At 48.0% G+C, this 19,611-nt stretch overlaps 1 protein-coding gene across 1 annotated transcript in view; it reads right to left on the bottom strand.

The window, feature by feature from the left end:
* The window catches only part of LOC146869435 (E3 ubiquitin-protein ligase TRIM38-like), a 196,145-nt gene that overhangs the window by 100,736 nt on the left and 75,798 nt on the right, over window positions 1-19,611 (bottom strand). Inside the window, exon 4 of the mRNA XM_085599838.1 lies at window positions 9,474-9,496. Within this exon, the coding sequence (XP_085455964.1) occupies window positions 9,474-9,496 (23 nt within the window). The remainder of the gene's footprint in view (window positions 1-9,473; window positions 9,497-19,611) is intronic.

The following is a 19,611-nucleotide window of genomic DNA, read 5'->3' as shown; positions in this document are numbered from 1 at the left end:
TTGTACACAAAAATCCTTTGATCTTCCAGGCAGAGTTTGTCTGTGTCCGTCCAGAACCAGTTGGGCCTTCTCTGGCGTGAATTCCTGGAAGTTCTCAAGATAATTTTATGAGGTTGTTTGCTGAAAAGGCATATGGAGTTACGTCAAGTTATAGGTTGGAGTCCTATGAAACCCTTAATAGTTTAGTTGTCTATGAACTCATCTGGGTAGTGTTGTTTATTCTTTTGTGCACACGGATAGACATGCTGACTCCAATGGTAGGTTACCTCTCATCATGAACATATATGGGTGTGGATGAAAGCACTTAAAGTATTTTTCCCTTTCTGTAGCGAGTTGTATTTTTCAGTCCTGTATCCCGGTGGGTAGGCAAAGGTTTATTTGTTTTGGTTTCTGCACTGTGTTTCAAGTCTTGTTTTGCAATTGTGTTGTGATTGGTTGTATTGGTGTTGTGGGCATTGTGAGCTCGGTTGAGATTTCAATGGGTGCACTTTTGAATAAATGTGTGATTCTGGCTAACGGAGGACAGCCTCCCCCCTCAATTGGTACCCCGACTATGAGATGCTCTTGGATCATGGATTTCATACATGCTTGCAGTTCAGAGAATGGAATACAATTACTACTGACAATAAAAATGAATATGCTACTTACCAGTATGCATCTGTTCTTGGCATGTAGGGCTGCTGACATTCATATCTGTGCATAGATCGCCGCCTAGTGTTGGGTCCGGATGTTTGCACGTTGTTGTCCTGGAAGAGTCTTCGAAGTATCCTGGGATAGGTGACTCCTCCCCTGGACTACAGTGCGCATGGGCATCCTCTCCATCCTCAGATTGTTTTTCGCCATTGTGGCAGTGATGGAGTAGATACAGAAAGTGATGACCATGCTTATAGTAATTCTGAGAGCTGCAGCTGCTACAGGCGCCGGGGAGGAGGGAGGGCGATATGAATGTCAGCAGCCCTACATGCCAAGAACAGATGCATACTGGTAAGTAGCATATTCAGTTCGAGGCATGTGGGCTGCTGAATTCATATCTGTGCATAGAATATATAGCAGTGCCCTCTATTAGCGGCGGCTACCAGTGCCAGCTGCAGCGGTCTGAAAAAGAGTTTTGAGAACAGCCTGTCCTACAGCTGCCTGCTGTTTTGATTGCACATCGACACAATAGTGTTTGGTAAATGTGTGTGTAGTGGACCAGGTGGCTGCTCTACATATCTCATGCAGTGGAATGTTTCCTAGGAAAGCCATGGAGGCCCCTAACTTACGTGTTGAGTGGGCTCGTGGGGGAATCGTTAATGTGCGTTTAGCTTTTTGATAGCAAATTTGAATACATTTAACGATCCATCTGGCTATACCTGCTTTGGAGATGGCGTTACCTTTGTGGTGTGGGGCAAAGGCAACGAACAGTTGGTTAGTTTTTCGAAACACTTTAGTCCTGTCTATATAGTACATGAGGGCTCTCTTTACATCTAGTGTATGGAGTGCTCTTTCTGCGACAGTTTGTGGGTTTTGAAAGAAAACCGGCAGTTCAATAGTTTGATTGATGTGGAACTGCGATACCACCTTGGGCATGAACTTGGGGTTGGTACGTAGTACAACCCTGTTGGCGTGAACCTGTATGAATGGCTCTTGAATGGTTAGCGCCTGGAGCTCACTAACCCTCCTCAACGAAGTAATCGCTACTAGGAAAGCGACTTTCCAGGTGAGGACTTGAATCTCGCATGAGTGTAGAGGTTCGAAGGGTGGACCCATTAGGTGTGTGAGGACCAAGTTGAGGTTCCACATTGGAGCAGGTGGGTGGCGTGGAGGAATTACTCGTTTGAGTCCTTCCAAGAATGCTTTGATGGCAGGCACCCTGAATAGAGAAAGGTGCTGTCTGGTCTGCAGATAGGCTGATATTGCGGACAAATGAACACGTATAGAGGTGTACGCCAGATTGCATCGGTATAGGTGTAAGAGGTAACAAATTATGTTTTGTATGGATGCGTCTAGCGGGTTAATGTCATTATTAGTGCAATAAATGACGAACCTTTTCCATTTGGCTGCATAGCACGCCCTGGTAGTGGGTCTCCTGGCCTCCTTGATGATGTCCATACAGTCAGGTGGCAGGTTTAGGTAGCCAAACTCTAGGACTTCAGGAGCCAGATTGCCAGGTTTAGCTGTTGTGGATCTGGGTGCTGAATTTCTCCATGGTTCTGCATTAAATGCGAGGGTTTGATCCGGAGCCGTTGATGCGGCACCACGGAAAGTTCGAGAAAGGTGGTGTACCACGGTTGGCGTGCCCACGTTGGAGCAACCAGGATGAGTGTTAGTGAGTGTTGTCTGAGTTTGCGTGCCACCAGCGGTATTAGTGGTGCTGGGGGAAAAGCGTACGCAAATTTGCCGGACCAGTTCATCCATATCGCATTGCCCTGCGACTGCGGATGTGGGAACCTGGCGGCAAAGCTTTGGCATTTTGCGTTTTCGCTTGTGGCGAAGAGGTCTATCTCTGGATGACCCCAGCGCTGGAAGTACGGTTGGAGTACTGATGGGTGTAACTCCCACTCGTGCATCTGGTGGCTGTGTCTGCTGAGCAGATCCGCCATCTGGTTGTCCTTGCCGGGGAGGTGTTCTGCCATGAGGAACATGTTCCTTTGAATGGCCCACTTCCACATGCTCTGAGCCAGATGAGACAACTGTGGAGAGTGTGTTCCTCCCTGCTTTTGTATGTAGTACATGGCGGTCATGTTGTCCGTCCGGATCAACACGACTTTGTTGCACAAGTGTACTTTGAATGCTTTCATAGCCAGGAAGATTGCCATCAGTTCTAGAAGGTTGATGTGCATCTTTTTCTGTTGTGTTGTCCATAGTCCCTGCACTGTGAAGTGGAGTACATGAGCTCCCCATCCCTGGAGGGACGCGTCCGCTGTCAGTATTATTTGTGGAACAGGCTCTTGGAACGGTCGGCCCTTGCAAAGGTTTTGTGGATTCCACCAATGCATTGAGTTGTATGCCCGACCGCTCACCAACACTAGGTCTTTCAGCTGTCCGCGAGCCTGATTCCACTGACGTGCTAAGCACTCCTGCAGGGGGCGCATATGTAATCGCGCGTGCGGGACTATGAAAATGCAGGAGGCCATCATGCCTATTAACTGCATGAACACTCGCGCAGGAAGGGAGTGTTGTGGTTTGAACTAGGAAAGTAGCATTTGCATGCTGTTGATCCTCACTAAATTTGGCTGAGCTGTGGCCGCTAGAGTGTCTATTGTCGCACCGAGGTACTGTTGTACTTGTGCGGGCTGGAGATGGGATTTCGGGTAATTGAGGGAGAATCCTAGACTGTGAAGGAGGTGAATGGTGCGGGACATGTGGTCGGCACATTGCTGGGCTGACTTTGCTTGAACGAGCCAGTCGTCCAGGTAAGGGTAGACGTGTATGTGCAGCCTCCGTAGATGTGCTGCCACAGTAGCTAGGCACTTTGTGAAAACCCTGGGTGCGGTTGTCACGCCGAAGGGAAGGACTTTGAATTGGTAGTGCTGCCCCTGTACAGTGAACCTGAGGTATTTTTTGTGCGAGGGGTGAATGGGTATGTGGAAATACGCATCTTTGAGGTCCAGTGTTGCCAGGAAGTCTCCCTGCCTGAGAAGCTGGAGGACTTGCTGTAAAGTGAGCATGTGAAAGTGCTCCGAAAGAATGTACCTGTTCAGGGGTCTGAGGTCTAATATAGGCCTGAGCGACCCGTCCTTCTTTGGTATTAAAAAGTACAGGGAGTACACCCATGTACCTTGCTCATGGACGGGCACGACCTCTATTGCGCCCTTTAGAAGCATACTTTGCACCTCCTGTTGTAAGAGCGTTAAGTGCTCTGAGGACATAGGACGGTTTTTTGGAGGTATTGTGGGCGGGGTGGAGGTTAATTCCAGACAGTAACCGTGTTTGATAATATCTTTGACCCACCTGTCCGTGGTGATGGAGTTCCACGTGGACAGGAACATTTGTAGCCTTCCCCCGACAGGTGTTATGTGGTCGGGAGGAAGGGAGAGGGCGTCACTGCTTGTTCTTGGGGGAGGACCTGGTGTTGCCGTAGCCACGTCCTCTGCCCTTTGTGCTGGAGCCACGATAACCACCCCGGGTGTTTTTATCGTAGGTGGTTTGTGTGTTACCCTTGGTGAATGTTTGCTGTGACCCCTGTCCTCTACCTGCTCCTCTACTTCCGGGGCGACGAAAGGAGCCGATTCGAAAGGACTGTGTTTGTAGAGCCCCCATGGACTTTGCAGTGTCCGTGTCCTTTTTTATTTTCTCTAGTGTGGCGTCAACCTCCGGGCCGAATAAGTAGTCGGGGTTGACAGGCTGGTTGAGTATGTTATTTTGCACCTCAGGTTGGAATCCAGAGATGCGCAACCAGGCATGTCGTCGCAATATGACGCTAGTGTTTATGGCTCTGGCAGCGGTATCTGCGGCATCCAGCGCACATTTGATGGATGCGTTGGTGAGGAGTTGTCCCTCCCTGATGAGGATTTCTGCACCTTCTTTGAATTGGTCAGGGAGATGTTGGAGTAGCTGTTCTAATGTGTCGTAGTGAGCTCTATCGTAGCGAGCGAGGAGCGCCTGGGTATTGGCAATGCGCCATATGTTAGCTGCCTGGGCGGCCACCCGTTTGCCGGAGGTCTCAGCACTTTGGACTCTTTGTCCGGGGGAGGAGCATCACCCATTGTCTGCGAGTGTGACCTCTTGCGAGCATTCGCAACTACAATGGAATCTAGAAGGAGCTGGCCTCTAATGTAGGTAGGGTCCCCAGGCGCTGATTTGTATTTTTTGTGGATCCTGGGGTTTATCACTCGTGCCCTGGTGGGCTCCTTGAAGATGTCCTTAGCTGGTTTGAGGACCCCCTTCAACATGGGCAGAGTTTTTATGTTCCTTTCTGAGGATGCGAAAGTATCCATGAGAAAGTCGTCCTCCACGGTGTCAGAGTGTAGTTGCACCCCATGATTTTCCGCAGCACGTTCAATTAGGGCGTTGAACGCGGCAGTGTCCTCTGTGGGAGAGGTTATGGCTCCATAGAGTTGAGGGTCCTGTGCATCCATAGGTGCACCTGAGTCTACAGGGTTATCCCAAGCTTGATCGGGGTCCTGTGGGCTGTTAGGGTCAATCTGTCCGGAGTAGGGGACGTGGACACCCATGTAGTCCTCCAAAACATCTGTGTCGTAGTGTGTTGGAGAGAAGGACTGTGGATCCCGGTAGGGGGAATGGAGAGATTCGTAAAGAACCGGTTCCAAAGTTACTGGCAGCTTTCTTTTAAGTGGGATCCGGAAGGAGTCCAAAGCTGGCTCCGAAGTTATTTTCCGTGTGTGGAGCATCATCTTGCCAGTGTTGGCGTCGATGAGAGGTGATGTAAACGGCTCCGCAGGAGAGCGTTCGGCAGGTGTGATTGTGGTGTGTGTGACCCGTGTCTTGATCTGGAAGAGTTTCGGGGCTGAGGACGGAGGCAGGCCAAAAGCAATCTTGGCCGGTGCTGAAGAGGCCGTTGGTGCTTGTATGGGCTCGGAGCCCGACGTGTCCTGGAGGACTGGTTTGTGTTTGGTGCGTTGCGCTGCAACGGGCCGCACCTGGAGCACCATCGATTCCTTGGCGCCGACCGGTGCCGTAGAGGCTTGCGTGGACTTTTTCGGCGCCGGTGGGTCATCGGGTCGAAGGGCGGTAATGTCCGTCGACGTTTTCGATGAATGTGCCTTTGGTGGTGCTGTTGAAGCGGCGTGAGGCGCAGCAGGCAGTTTGACCAGTGGGGTCGGAGCCGATGGCGTCGGTGCCGGGAGCCGAGTAGGTTTTTTGGCACCGAAGGACTTTTTCCTCACATCGACGCCGACGTCGGCCGCGGCAAGTTCGGCACCGAAGTCTCTTTTGGTGCGCTCGGTGCCGACGGGTTTTGCTGGCATCGAAGGTGTGGCGGGCCTCGATCCGAGGAGCGTTACTTTTGGTTTCGGTTTCAGTTGAACCAGTACAGCTTTCGGTTTCGGTTTCGAAGAAGGGAAACCAGCCGTTTTGGGCATTATTGGCGTCCGCTGAATGTCCGAGGCCGGGCCAGAGGGCGGGGCCGAAGAACTGCGGGATAGGTCTTGGGTAAGGCCCATAGGCGATCCCTCGACCGGAGCCATAGATTGGCGTACCGGGATAACCTCAGTACGGACGGGTAGGCCTTGCTCATCACCAGAGCTACTTTCTTCGGCCCCGAAGGCCTCATTGTAGTCTCCTACCTCGGTGTCGTCTTCATCTTTGCGAAAGAGCGTGTCGTCGACGTCTTCCGATCCGGAGTGTTGGTCGGAAGCGGGGCTGGAGGGTAAGTTTTCCACGTCTTCGACTTCATCAGTGTCGGCGCTGAAGATGTCGGCTGGGGCCGGTGTTGCCTGCTGCGCTTCGAGCCTCGCCGCTCGACGATTCCGGAGAGTCTTCTTGGATCGGAATCGGGCACAGGCCATACATGTAGATTCGTCGTGGTCCGGCGAAAGGCATTTGTTGCACACCGGATGGACGTCGATGTGGGGATATTTCGCATTACATACAGGACACCGCTTGAAAGGTGTCCTCGACTCCATCGTCGATGTTACGGGCCGATGGTGGTGTAAGATGCGAAAAAGTTGTTTCTGGAAGTTAGTAGACTAACAAAATACTATCGATACCGATCGAGAACAGTACCGACGCGAACTAAAGGCCTTTTGGCCTATAAAAGTTTTTCCTAACTTGAGTCAAGATAAGCACATCCGAACCCAATGGCGGAAAAAAACAATCTGAGGATGGAGAGGATGCCCATGCGCACTGTAGTCCAGGGGAGGAGTCACCTATCCCAGGATACTTCGAAGACTCTTCCAGGACAACAACGTGCAAACATCCGGACCCAACACTAGGCGGCGATCTATGCAAAGATATGAATTCAGCAGCCCACATGCCTCGAACGTTTCAGTTTATTGTGTATGTTAAATTTGATGTGAAAAGATTGAGAATTTAAGGCGTACCATGATTGGGATAAAAAGCAGCTCAGACTTGCACAGTTCGAAGGCTTGAATGAGTGGGACTGCGTGACGAATCAGAAAAGCGCGCAAGAAAGTGCTGAGAACGCAAATTGGTAAGGTTCGGAAGAAGCACTTAACAGGAAGTGTTGGAAACTAAAGATGCTCGCCCTGTGAATACTGATGAATAAGAAAAAGAAAACAGAAGATAGCAAAAATGAGATTGGAAAGAAGGCGAGTGATTTTGAAGGAGAGGATGATTTTATAGACACATTGTTGACTGAAGTGAGACCACCTCCTTGTAATGAGGCTTGTGTGCAAGTGCAGGTGGAATAGATAAGATTAGGACAGCTAAGAAGAGATGAGGTGGTGTCTAGATCATCTTCACGTACTGAGACGAACGTGATGGCGATTGATACTTTCAAACTCGAAGGAGATTTGGGAATAAAGGCAGAAACAGGAATTTATAAAGACAAAAATCTGAATGTATAATAAAAATGAATTGCCCTTTATGGAGGAAGAAGCAGGAATATGTGTTCATCGTGCATTTGAGAAAGTTCAAGAATTGGCAGGAACATAAAAGTGGATTAAAAACAATAAGAATTTGTAAGTCGTATATGATAGGGTTGACTGAAAACTAATGAATGAATCAGAATTTAAAAACACTGTAAGAAATTCTAATAGAAATGTTATACATGGTTAGAAAATGGGAGGATGTGACGAGGTACCAAAAAAACATGGATGAAACCACAAGGTAATTCTGGAGTGTCGACAAAACAAAATATGAATATGAGTGATTCTGAATGTGAAGCGGTTGTTGACAAAGGGTTACCAGTGACCGAAGTGCAGGGGGGAGCATTTGTGCATGTTATTGGGTCAATGAGCGCTCTTTACACATTTACAAAGAATTTCCCAAAGCTCAGAGTGGAGTCCGACAAGTGGTACACTGAGGTGGAAAGGATTGTACCAATTTCAAAAGTGTTTTGGATAGATTTTGATCCTTTATTTTCAATTGTAGTGCCTCAAGATTTGTGGACTGTTTTTTTTCTGGCCACTGTAATATGATCTCTTAAAGAGAGAAGCCCTTCAAAATAAGCCTTCTCCAATTATTATGCATAGCTGTAATCAGGTTATCGAGTATTTGAAAAACAAATGTTCCACAGGAAAAGTAAATTGGGCGAAGTTCATGAGAGCGACGCGAGATCCAGGTGCCTGCATAGTATGAGATGGGAAATAACCTTTACAATGCAGTCATTACATCGCACTACCTTTACATAGCAGTCATTACAACGCAGCCATTACAACGCATGTCATTACAATAAATGTCAATACAACGCAGGCATTACATCGCAAGTCATTACAATGCATACCATTACAACGCATAGTACCCTTACACTACCCAACACTTACCCTACTGTTGCACTCACTGGAGTTAGAATAGTTATTTTTACCCCTACGCTATCCAACACTTTCCCTACTGTTGCACTCACTGGAGTTAGAATAGTAATTATTACCTCTATAGTATTTAACACTTACCTTAAATGCGATGTAATGGTATGTGTTGTAAAGATATAATGCGATGTAATGGAATCCGTTGTAAAGGTAGTTTCTGAAAATGCTATGTAATGGCATGTGATGTAAAAGAATGCGTTGTAAAGGATGTTGCAATGTAAAAACTGCCTTGTAAAGGCATGCATTGTAAATGTATGTGTTGTAACGTCATACATTCATGAGAGATTGATGCAGATTTACAAACCTCACAAAAGACAACGTTTCTGAATTCATTTAAGCTTTTGGGTTTGGATTGCATCTGGAGATTAGTTCGCATATTCAGCAAAGTGAATGTTCTGAATGTGCGGGCATTCTTTGCATAGCCACTGATTATGTGTGTATTATATAATGGAATTGTAATTTGGTGGACAGGATATTCATCACGTTTGATACGGAGTAACCCTGTCCGGCAAGATCGTAATCAGGCCCTTAGTTGTAAGGACATTTGTCTATTGATATTTTGCTTCGCTGCCTGTTCTGTTGTATTAAATCCTGTTTTGGACTTGGGCTTGGGCTTCCCAAGCTGCTTGGTTTTATTTTTAACAAATCCTTCTGCAAAGAAAAATTTCTCCAGCACCTTGACAATTGTGCTCGCTGCTTGAGGAGAAGTATACAATGATTAACACAGTTACAATTCTATCCATGATTCTGCCCACATTTTCCTTTGCAAATGGCCTAGGCACAACCATATGAAGTTACCATGCCTGCTTGTATTTGGAGCAGCAATTGCTCGTTTGCTCAGACCATCTTCCACTCTGTGAACCTCTTAAAGATATAGAAATCGAATGTAGAATGCAACCCTCAGGTGCACCTTCATACTATACACCAAAAGTGACAAGAAACCACGGACTTTTTCAAAAACGTATACCATAATGAGAGGGAGTTTAAAAATCAAGCATGGGACAAAGGAAAGTTTCAAATGTACATAAGAGGAAGAGAACGTACCTGTTCAAGATGATCTGCACATCCTAAGGAGGAAAAGAGAAAAAAGATAAATATTCATCCCCACAATGCTGAGCGTTGATTTCCTTTGCGAAGAAACATTGAGCCGCCACTGGGGGACAAGAGGTTTTTCAGACAGATGGGAAAGACACTGTACCATGTCAAGCCACCAGCCAAGGATGTGGATTGTGACTGAACCAACAATTACAGTATATAACATATATTGAACTGTTATGCTATGTTATTAAGCACTTACACAGGATTATCTTGGCACAACATTCACAACAGGGAATTTATAAAAATTCAAAAAGCAAGGTCTTACTCTACTTCCTGGAGCCTAAATGAAGGCAGATGCTTTTAATGGTTACAGCAACACCTTACAGAGACAGAACCAATAAATTAATTGGACCTTTTGTAATAATGTCACTATTAGTCTATGTCAAAGGGTAGAAAAATACTTAAAATACTTACTACAGCCACTAGACAACTCACACTGACAAATTTGGAAGAACAGCCAGCCTCCAAAGCAACCCCCTCTCACTCATTAGGAGGTACACCAAATAATGGAAAATATGATGTATGATATTGCAGATCTGCATGAAATATTAAGTAAGATCTGACAACCCTTAGTGTAGCATCTTCTGGGGTTTGAGTCAGGCCTGACAAGACCACATGGGCTCCGAACTGGAACTGAACTATTATCATAAGCAAAACCTGTAAACAATGCTCAGACCGCCCTTCACAAGGAGCGGGAGATGGAGGGAATAAAAAGGACACCAGCGAATAAAACAAGCATTTGCAATGCAATAGGTCTCGCGTTTACGCAAGTTTAAGCTATTGGCATTGTAAATGAAAATGCCTTTTTTTAAACATGAATAACAAGCATTTGCAATGCAATAGGTCTCGCATTTACGTGAGTTTGAGCTATTGACATTGCAAATGACAATGCCTTATATTTTTGTTTCCGTTAAAAAAAAAAAAGCATTGTTATTTACAATGCCAATAATTTAAACTCACGTAAATGCGAGACCTATTGCATTGCAAATGCTTGTTTTTCCTTCTCCAGAAGAGTCCTTAAATGTACGTTTTCGTTTGCGGGCCTGTTCCAATATATTCAGTCATTGTGTGAACTGTATTTCTTTGTTTGAAATTTGAGAAGCCGGGTTCGTGTTGAATTTCTGCTGACACGCTAAGTCTTTGATTAAAACAATTTGCAGGCTTACTTTGTGCTTTTCTAAAAGTATCTTTTATGTATTTAGTTTGTGCCCTGTTTTTGACAAAAATTTAACTGTTTTTGCTCAGTTTTTGGGGGTTTTAAGTTCAAGAGAGCGCAGCGCACTTTGTCATGAAAGCACTGTGAACTCCCTAGCCAGTTTATATGTCTTTATTATGGTGTGTTTCTACTAAGTAAAAAAATCGAAATAAATGGTCTGACCTGTTGCATTGCAAATGCTGGTTGTTACTTTGTCCTGGCACTCCAAGAATGTTTCTTTTTGATACTAACGGCTTCCCTCACAATGCTTTGTGGGTGACTCGTGCTTCCTGCACTCTGCAGATAATTACTGTGCAAGTTTCGGGCTCTGCAGGAGGCACAGTGATTAGTGCTGCCTTGAAAGTATCCAGAGGCGCCAGAAGCAGACCTGCTAGCTGAAACCCTCTTGGTTACTTAAAGAGTCTGTTTAATGTTTGCAACATTTCGTCTTTCAGCCTGTTAATTCGTAAATGCATGAAGACAAGAAAGGAGGTAAAATTCTTCTTGTTTCTAATACTATGGCCGGCTCTACCCCTCCCCCTCCTACAATGTACAGCCCATGGCTTACAAGAGAAACAGAAAGAATCTTACCTTCCCCCTCCCTGTCTTCATGCATTTACAAATTAACAGGCTGGTGGAAGAATTGTTTCAAAAATGAAACAGACTTGCTGAGTAACCAAGAGGGTCTCAGCCAGCAGGTCTGCTTCTGACACCTCTGGAAAAAATTAACAGGACGGGGCTACTTTCAGCTGCATGATATCTCACAGAACAAGCAGGAAGGGGGTGGCAAATGGTGTTCACGGGCGCTTTGATGTCCTCAGTGGCCGCGTGGCTCACTGAAAACATCAAAGCGCCCGCGAAATGTAAGTGATCGCAATCGCGATCACACTTCAAAGCGCGTGTGGCAGGTGAAAGTAGTTTTGGAAGTGCAAACAGTGGCTTTTCAGGCCTCCAAATGGTGCGCGCGCCCGGCTGGCGCACATGCACTGTACTTGGAGGCCTGAAAAGCCACTGTTTGCACTTCCAAAACTCGCTTACTATAAGTCTCGCCAGAGCAGCGCTAAAGCGCTGTCTCAGGCGAGACCTAAAATGGCATTCTCATTTACAATGCCAATAGCTTAAACTCGCGTAAATGCGAGACCTGTTGCATTGCAAATGCTGGTTTTAAAAAGCCTCAATATTTGAAAATGACATCTTCCCACTTGCAAACAGGAACTTAGTTTGCATATATTTAGCCCCTCACCCCTTCTAAGAACTTGTTTGCTCACACAAGGCGAAATGCCAAATCGGTGGTGGAATGTAACAAACACGTAAAACATATGTAACATACATGCATCTTCTGTTCATGTGGGTTTTACATTTTTTTAGGGCATCAAAATGAGCACCGCTGAGGGCTGCGAGTGGTGCAGTAATCCCGATGTTACTGTTCATGAGAGATACCGTCTGCATTGAGATTGCCACTCATGGGGAGATATCACGACTGGAAGTTGAGAGGTTTATCTGCGCAAAGAATCGAAAACGTCCGTGTGAAAAAACAGCAGAGAAACATACGGGAATAGGGTGGGCTAGTTTCGTAATTTTCAGAATTCCCACAACAAAGTAATAATTTTACCGAGGGTTTTGGTCCTTCCAGGCGCTAGAATGTACACTAAACTCTTGTATCACCAGTAAGCTGTCCCGAGGTGGAAAACGCCTTTTAACATTGCTATTAAGCAGCAAGAGTCTGCTAACAAGGGGACGGCTTTGTACGCTGGACCGCCTTGCACTATAATGAGGCCACGGCCCGGGTGAAGGCGGGGGTTACTATCTCGGCCTCCTACCCGGTGCAGAGGGGAACGAGGCAGGGTTGCTCGCTCTCCCCCTTATTGTTCGCCCTGGCTATTGAACCGTTGGCGGCGTGTGCCCGGCTGGGGCGTTCCTATGCTGGAGTTCACCTAAGGGGGGATGCTCACTATATCTCCCTGTATGCTGACGATCTGCTGATGTTTCTGGCGGATGCCGAGGGAGCGCTGAGTGGGGCGACTGCCTTGTTGGAGGCCTTTGGACGCCTCTCAGGGCTCAAGGTCAACTGGGGCAAGACATGCTTGTTCCCGCTGGGACCGGGCGGCCGGGCCCCCCAGTCACTGGGACTGGTCCGATGGGAAGGGGACTGCCTGCGGTATCTGGGGGTTAATATCTACCACACCCAGCAGGACTTGCTGGAGGGGAACATTGGCAGAGCCATTCGCGGATTGCGGGGCAGCATGAGTTTCTGGAGTACACTCCCGCTTTCGTGTGCCGGGAGGGTTGCGCTGTTGAAGATGGTGGCGTTGCCACGACTCCTCTATTACTTTCGCACCCTACCTATATGGGTGCCGGCGTCGTACTTCCAACGGCTTAGGGCGATGTCCACGGGCTTCATTTGGGGCTCCGGGAGAAGGCGGGTGGCGCTGACCACCCTGCGGCGGCCGAGGGCGGAAGGGGGCCTGGCAGCCCCGGACTTCGAGTGGTACTATCTGGCGGCCCAACTCCAGTGGCTTACGCAGGCGGTTGCCAGAGAATACCGGGGCCCGGAGGGCCCACAGGGCAGGCTGATTCCGCGACATGTGCTAGCCTTCATAGTCTTACAGCAGAGGCTGGACCTTGACCTGCTCACGTTGGAAGAGCGTACACTCCGGCTGTGTTGGAACCGCTGCCAGAGGAGGGCGGCGATAACTCGCCCCTATGCCCCGGAGATTCCATTGGGGATGTGTACGGCGTTCCCGCATGGAGGCGATTGGTCTGGGCTGGCTGTTTGGGAGGAGTTGGGTGTGCAGATGGTGGGTGACTTATTCCGGGAGGGGGTGCTGCTGCCGTTCCAAGAGTTGCAGGACTCCTATGGGCTCCCACGTGGGGACTTCTTGCTTCACGCTGCCCTGGTAGCGAGCCTTCAGCGGCACTGGAATGCGGGGCTCTCGGAGCCGCCGGTCGCTGCGGGTTGCCAATATGTAGTGATGGCAGCGGGGACGTCCAAGGCCATTACTTGCCTATACCGCAGGCTGGCGATGGAAGGCTTGCCGCCTCTTGCCACCTTGAGGGGCAAGTGGGAGTTGGACCTTGAGAAACCGATCCCCGAGACTACCTGGTCCACGCTGGTGCGGCGGGCCTGGAAGGGAACGCGCAATGCCCGGTTCCAGTTGGTGCAATTTTTCACGTTGCACCGGGCGTATTTTACACCGGTGAAAATATTGCAATTTTTTGGGGGGGCGCACTCGCAGTGCCCGCGGTGCGGGAGAGAGGGCGCTGATTTTCGTCACATGTTTTGGTCCTGCGTCCAGCTGGGTGATTATTGGGCAGAGGTCATGGATTGCCTTAATCAGGTGACGGACCTGGGGGCCTGTTTGCTGCTTTGGTTCCCGCACACCCGCCGGACGAAGGTCACTAGCAAGTTTTACGACTTAGGATTGATAATGGCCAAGAGGGAACTGACTATGCACTGGAAGTCCAGGACGGGGCCTAGCTTCTTGCGATGGAGGGCAGCCTTTGTGCGTTGGGCGGGGGCTGAGGGTGCGCGCCGGTTGCAATTAGCTCTTCGGCGTGATGACGAAAAGGCGTTGGCGACGGCCCCGGCGTGGGAGGCGCTGGTGGTGGAACTTCAGGGGCTGATGGCTGACAATGGGGTAGAGGGGGACACATCTGGCGGGTAGGAGGAGGTGGCGACTGGGGAGTAGAAGGGGAGTAGTAGTGATCGCTGGCAACGAGGCTGTGGCTAAGTGTAAGGGAAAGACAGGGATTCCTAGTGGAGGGCGAGTACCCATGTCTGATTCATGGCAGGGACGGGGCACATCGGGAGTGAGGTGAAAGACAGGAGGCACACTGACATGGGGTGGGGAGGGAGGGGGGAGGGCCGGTAGGGGCCGGAAGCTCATTCTCCCGGTTGTTGGCTGGTAACTTTATGTGTACTAAACATTCTTTGGCCGTGGAGGAAGCGGGTTTGTACTGTGTTGTTGCTATGAAAACAATAAAAACTGTTTCAAAAAAAAAAAAGAGTCTGCTAACAAGAGGTAGTAATGACCAGTAAAGCAAAGCCGGCACGATACGGACATCCGCGCCTTACTGCCCAGCGAAGACATGGACACTGTCCTCTTCTTTTCTGTGCTGGCAGCTGCCCCGCCCCCACCCTCTTTCTATTATTCCCTCTCTTTCTGTCATGCTCCTCACTTACTGAAAACCGTGACTTGAAGAAAAGGTTCACAACCTCTCTTTCCTTCATTCATTTAGTTGCTTCCCAGTGAAATGTATCCAAAAAAGAACAAGATGTCTCCATGGAGCAGACGGGGGACGGAAAGTGAAAGCATGCGATGCACTTGTGAGCACGTGGTGGGAGCGAGAGGCAAGACGCCATGCGGGCGCGCCGGTGGGAGCGTGTGAAGCAGAGGAGACACCATGCGCGTGCACATCGGATGTCCATGCGCGCACATGGTTTGTCTCCCTTCGCTAGGAAAAGCCACAACAATAGAGTCTCGCCAAGCGAAGCAGCTGCGCTGCGTTCGCTAGGCGAGACCTAAAAAACATGTCCTTGTGTGTGCAAGGGAGGGTGACAAGGATTCCATGAATAGTTTGTTATTTGTAATGTAATGTGTTTTTGTAAAGCGCACTGCTGCCCTGAGGCGTCCTGGCGCTGTAGACCGCTGGGGAACCCGTCCTGGCTATCCCTGTGAGATGGTCCCTCCTGGGTATCTCCAAGGTGAAACTAGGCATCCCCGGCGAATGTGGGGGGCTGTTGTGGAGATGAGGCAAGCTAATGCCCAGAGTTGCCGAGTGTGATCCCTGGTTAGAGTAGGCACCGAGGCGAGAATTATTGAGTCCGCTGGCCATGGTCCACGACCCTGCCGCGTCGGGAATTGAACCCTGGTCCCAGGCCGTCCTCTGCTTCCGGGTCTGCTGCCTCTAATCAGTGAGCCACACTTCTCCACCGCAGGTTAAAAAGTGAAAATGGAGATTTTGTGATATAATATTTTGGAAAGCTTTGTAGGAATGTATCTGAAAGTTTCTCAATAAAATAGTTTGAAACTAAAAAAAGAAACAGATACAATTTTCAAGAAATAATGCTGTAATCATGAACATCGATTACACTCGAGAAGAACACAAGTGCTGTGATCATTGTTTCATAAACGAGGTGGAGGACAACATTTTCAAAATGTCTGCAAACTTGGATACAAATAAAGTATTCTCCTGCCCAAAGGGCCTCTGCTGGGCTACTGAGAATATACCCACAATGTCCATCTCCACTGCCCCAAAATTAAAAAGCAGGTTCAATCTCTTTAATCACATAGGGAAGAGACCATCCATTCATAAAATGTGAGATGGGTATCACTGTACGCATGCATCATATAAATCTATAAAACAATTAAATTCCAATTGAAGGTCTCACTTTATGTTTCTCGCTATGTTTCACATCTGTATGTGTCATCCAGCCGTCTTATAAATTCTCTCCTATCTATTTTAATAATTGACATCTTTGTGTGGGTGATGAGTCACTGTAAACTGAGGAAGGATAGGATTATGAGCACTGGCAGCAGTATCCAGGTGAGAAATAGACAATCACTCTTTACAGAACAGAAAACAACAGAACGCAAGTCTACCTTTGAAGCGCGTACTCGCTGCCAGAGTTGTATCTTGATGGTTTTGTTACCCAGTTTAATGGTGCTCATTGTAGCAGTCTCAGAATGAGGAAATGCTGAGCAGAGCCAGTACTTTATACAGGCCACTTAGTACATTACGACACTAATTCATTGACTCATACATAGTCAGATCCACCTGCAAATGGTGAGGTGAAGGCACAATAGGATAATGGAGACAAAATGTGTTTTTCTGAGATCACCTATAGAAACTTCTCTCACTGGGAGGCATTGCAAACATACCTTTCTTTCTTTCTTTTAAGCTGCAACAGGGCCATTTTCTGGATTGAAGTTGCGCGGGAGATGTTGGGCCTCCACTCAACTTGTTCATTCTGTGATTTGGAAGTGGAGCCACCATCCTTGGAGCTGTAACCATGAAGTAGGACTGGATCTCGCCACCATGGAGTGATTAGTAAAATGTTTCTGCTAAATTATTTGCTCAAATGATTTCACACAGTCGGCTTATTTACCAACGGGCATGGGTGTTAACACAGAGGGCAGAATCTAAAAGGATTTCTGTGCAAAACAAAAAGGTGTGAAAAAAAACCAAGAGAGAAAAAAACTGTTATTCTATAAAACCTGTCCCATGGTCACAATCCCCTCCAGAACTTGGGGAAATAAAAATCTTCCGATTTGGAAGTGATTTTGATGTCCAGTGTTTATTAATCAAGCGATGAAGCAGCTTTTCAGTCCCCTTGATGCCGGCTTCTGAACCCGGTGGTGGAAAAAAGAATCTGAAGATGGTGGTCACTTATCATGTGGATGTCATCGCGACAAATTCCTCCTTGGGTCTACGCTAAAAAAAAAAATGCTTAGATTTCTCAACATGTTTTTCCCGATCCAAAAAATATATGGTGGGCAAATCTAGAGCATGTGCCCCTAGAATAGCCCCACACTGCAACGTGAGGGCAGTTCACCAGGAAACTTAGAGACTGAAGCGTGTCCAAGATAGACAACAAGTTCAGGGTCAGTGTGTAGAGAAGACCATGTTTTATTGATTGATAGTGGAGATATAGATGCCAGTTTCTTACTGAAACCTAGGTGATCACCACCACTCTCCAGTGCTTACAAGTTCCTAAACTGATCCCTGTCTGTATTAAAAATCCTCACATTTCAAGAAAGTCTCCTCATCAAGGCGGTATCGTGATAAGTCTGAAAGTCCCAAAGAAACGAACGTTTCAGTGACAAGACACCCTTGTGCCTTCAGCATTCATTGGCCAGTACTGGTGCCACTCAAGAAAGAGTTGCATCCACCCTCCACTTCTATACAACTGTGCTCCAGGATGGATTGGATGCAAGTCTCCAATGTAATGTGGTCATTGTAATCATCCCCTGTGGTTATTCATTACCTTCTCCTCATCTTCTCACTAACAGTGAGTTGAAACTAGTACACTGGATCTTGCCCGCTGCAGTGCACACTCCCTCCTACCAGGACTTTGAATGTTCATCATTTGCTATGGCTACCAACTCTCCCTCTGCCCCCTTCTGTGGCTTGTCTGGTGAGTGCCAGGGCAGAGGGGAGCTTGTCCTGCGGTGGCAGCTCTCCCCTTCTTCGCTGTTCTTTTGTGCCAGATCTCTTGAGAGCTGTGGCTGCAGTCCCCAGAGAAATGAGCGCTCTTTATGGCTCAGCGTTCTGGTTCCTCCTTGCAACTCCTCAGACCTGCCGAATATCTCTGGTGCTGTGAGCTGGTGGCCTGTTGGGTCCAGGGCTCCGTATGGGATGGGCATGTTGTAAATTAAGGCAGAATGTGATTAAGCATTTACTGAAAACATTAGTGTTTCCCTTTTATCGTGTTTTCCCCATTATGTTGGCAGAAGTCCGGACTCCATTTTGTATTGACATGCTGCCACGTGCCCACCACGAGGAGAGTCCGACCTCTGTGTTAGTTGCTCTTGTAATCTGCCTAGCAACAGATTATAAATAGCCCTCTCTTGTCCGTCTGGCGCATGCCCAGACTTGACCACATCTGTTATAATTAGCTTTGCTTGACCATGTGTTTTCGCGGGCCCAAGGAGTGTGTTAGCTCCGCCCATGTGTTGATTCGGTATCGAGAATGACCATAAATGGTAATGTTCTTCAACTCTGTGGTATCCACCCACTCATGAGCCCCTTTGCTGTGTATAAAAGGGGACTGTGTATGCAAGTTCTTTGTGCTACTCCTTGCAATACTGAAGAGTGTTGTGTGGATTGTAGGACCACCCTTAAGGGTTAATAAACGTTGTTTTTGTACTTTGCAGTTTCCGTGCCAACTTCCTTAATAGATTTCGTTACAGAAGAGCGAACCCTTGTCTCTTGCGGGCCTAGCTGGGGCTTGTATTCATCAATTGGCGCCCGTCACGTGGGGCTCATCGGCGACTCGGATGCTCGAAGGACTGGTCGCGACGAAGGTGAGGAGTTTGGCCGGGGACGTGATCACTGCCAGCGGCGTCTTAGCCTTGGCATCCCGAGGTTTTTCTTCCTTCCCTTCCGAGCTGACCGTCTGGGTGGCGCCGGTCATCGACTGAGACCTCTTCTGTCGGTCCTGCCGTGAGAGCCGTTTGGGCGATTGTGGAGCTTGGCAGTTGGAACCTGGACTCTTGATTGGTAAGAACCGTTGTACGGTACTTGCTCCGAGTTTTGAAGCCTGGTCTGGCTATTTGAGTTTGATTGATGGTGACTAGTCATATTTTGAATTTGTCTTTGTGAAAATATATGCGTTGCAACACATATAGGCAGGTAATGTGGAGAAATTTCTCCGGAGCTGTGTAAACTTTGAACGGCGCAACGATTAAGTGCCATTTTTCTTGATAATACTGCATATTTTGCATTATTCCTAGCATGCCTGCTTTTGGCGCACTTCGTAAGTGGTGCTGCTGTCTTGGGAACCGGTTGAACCTCGAGGAATCTGCTCCAGCTCCCCCAGAGGGGACTCCTAATAGGGATATGTACGTGAAGCATGGTCTTTCTTCCATAATGTACAGCACGTTATGGAGGAAATATACTAGGAAGGATCCTGAGTTGCGATGGCCTTTGTATGGATCGTTTGATCTACGTAAGATTGAGTATGTGGAACAGTGTATGTGTAAGCGACGTGCGCGTCAGGATATGTTTGAGTGTGTGCGATTATGGGTGAAGGAAGTGCGTGAGCGAGAGAAACGTGAGAAAGCGCTGTTTGATAAGGAGCAGCGAAAGAATGATCATGTGCGAGCGCAGGAAGCGAAGCGTCGGGAGGACAAAGAGCAAACGGACAGACAAGAGAAAGAGCGTAGG

This window comes from Triturus cristatus, chromosome 1_1 (assembly GCF_964204655.1).
Source record: "Triturus cristatus chromosome 1_1, aTriCri1.1, whole genome shotgun sequence".
In the NCBI taxonomy this organism is placed as follows: domain Eukaryota; kingdom Metazoa; phylum Chordata; class Amphibia; order Caudata; family Salamandridae; genus Triturus; species Triturus cristatus.
The sequence above is the reverse complement of the archived record's forward strand: the minus strand, read 5'-3'. Positions and strand labels throughout refer to the sequence as shown.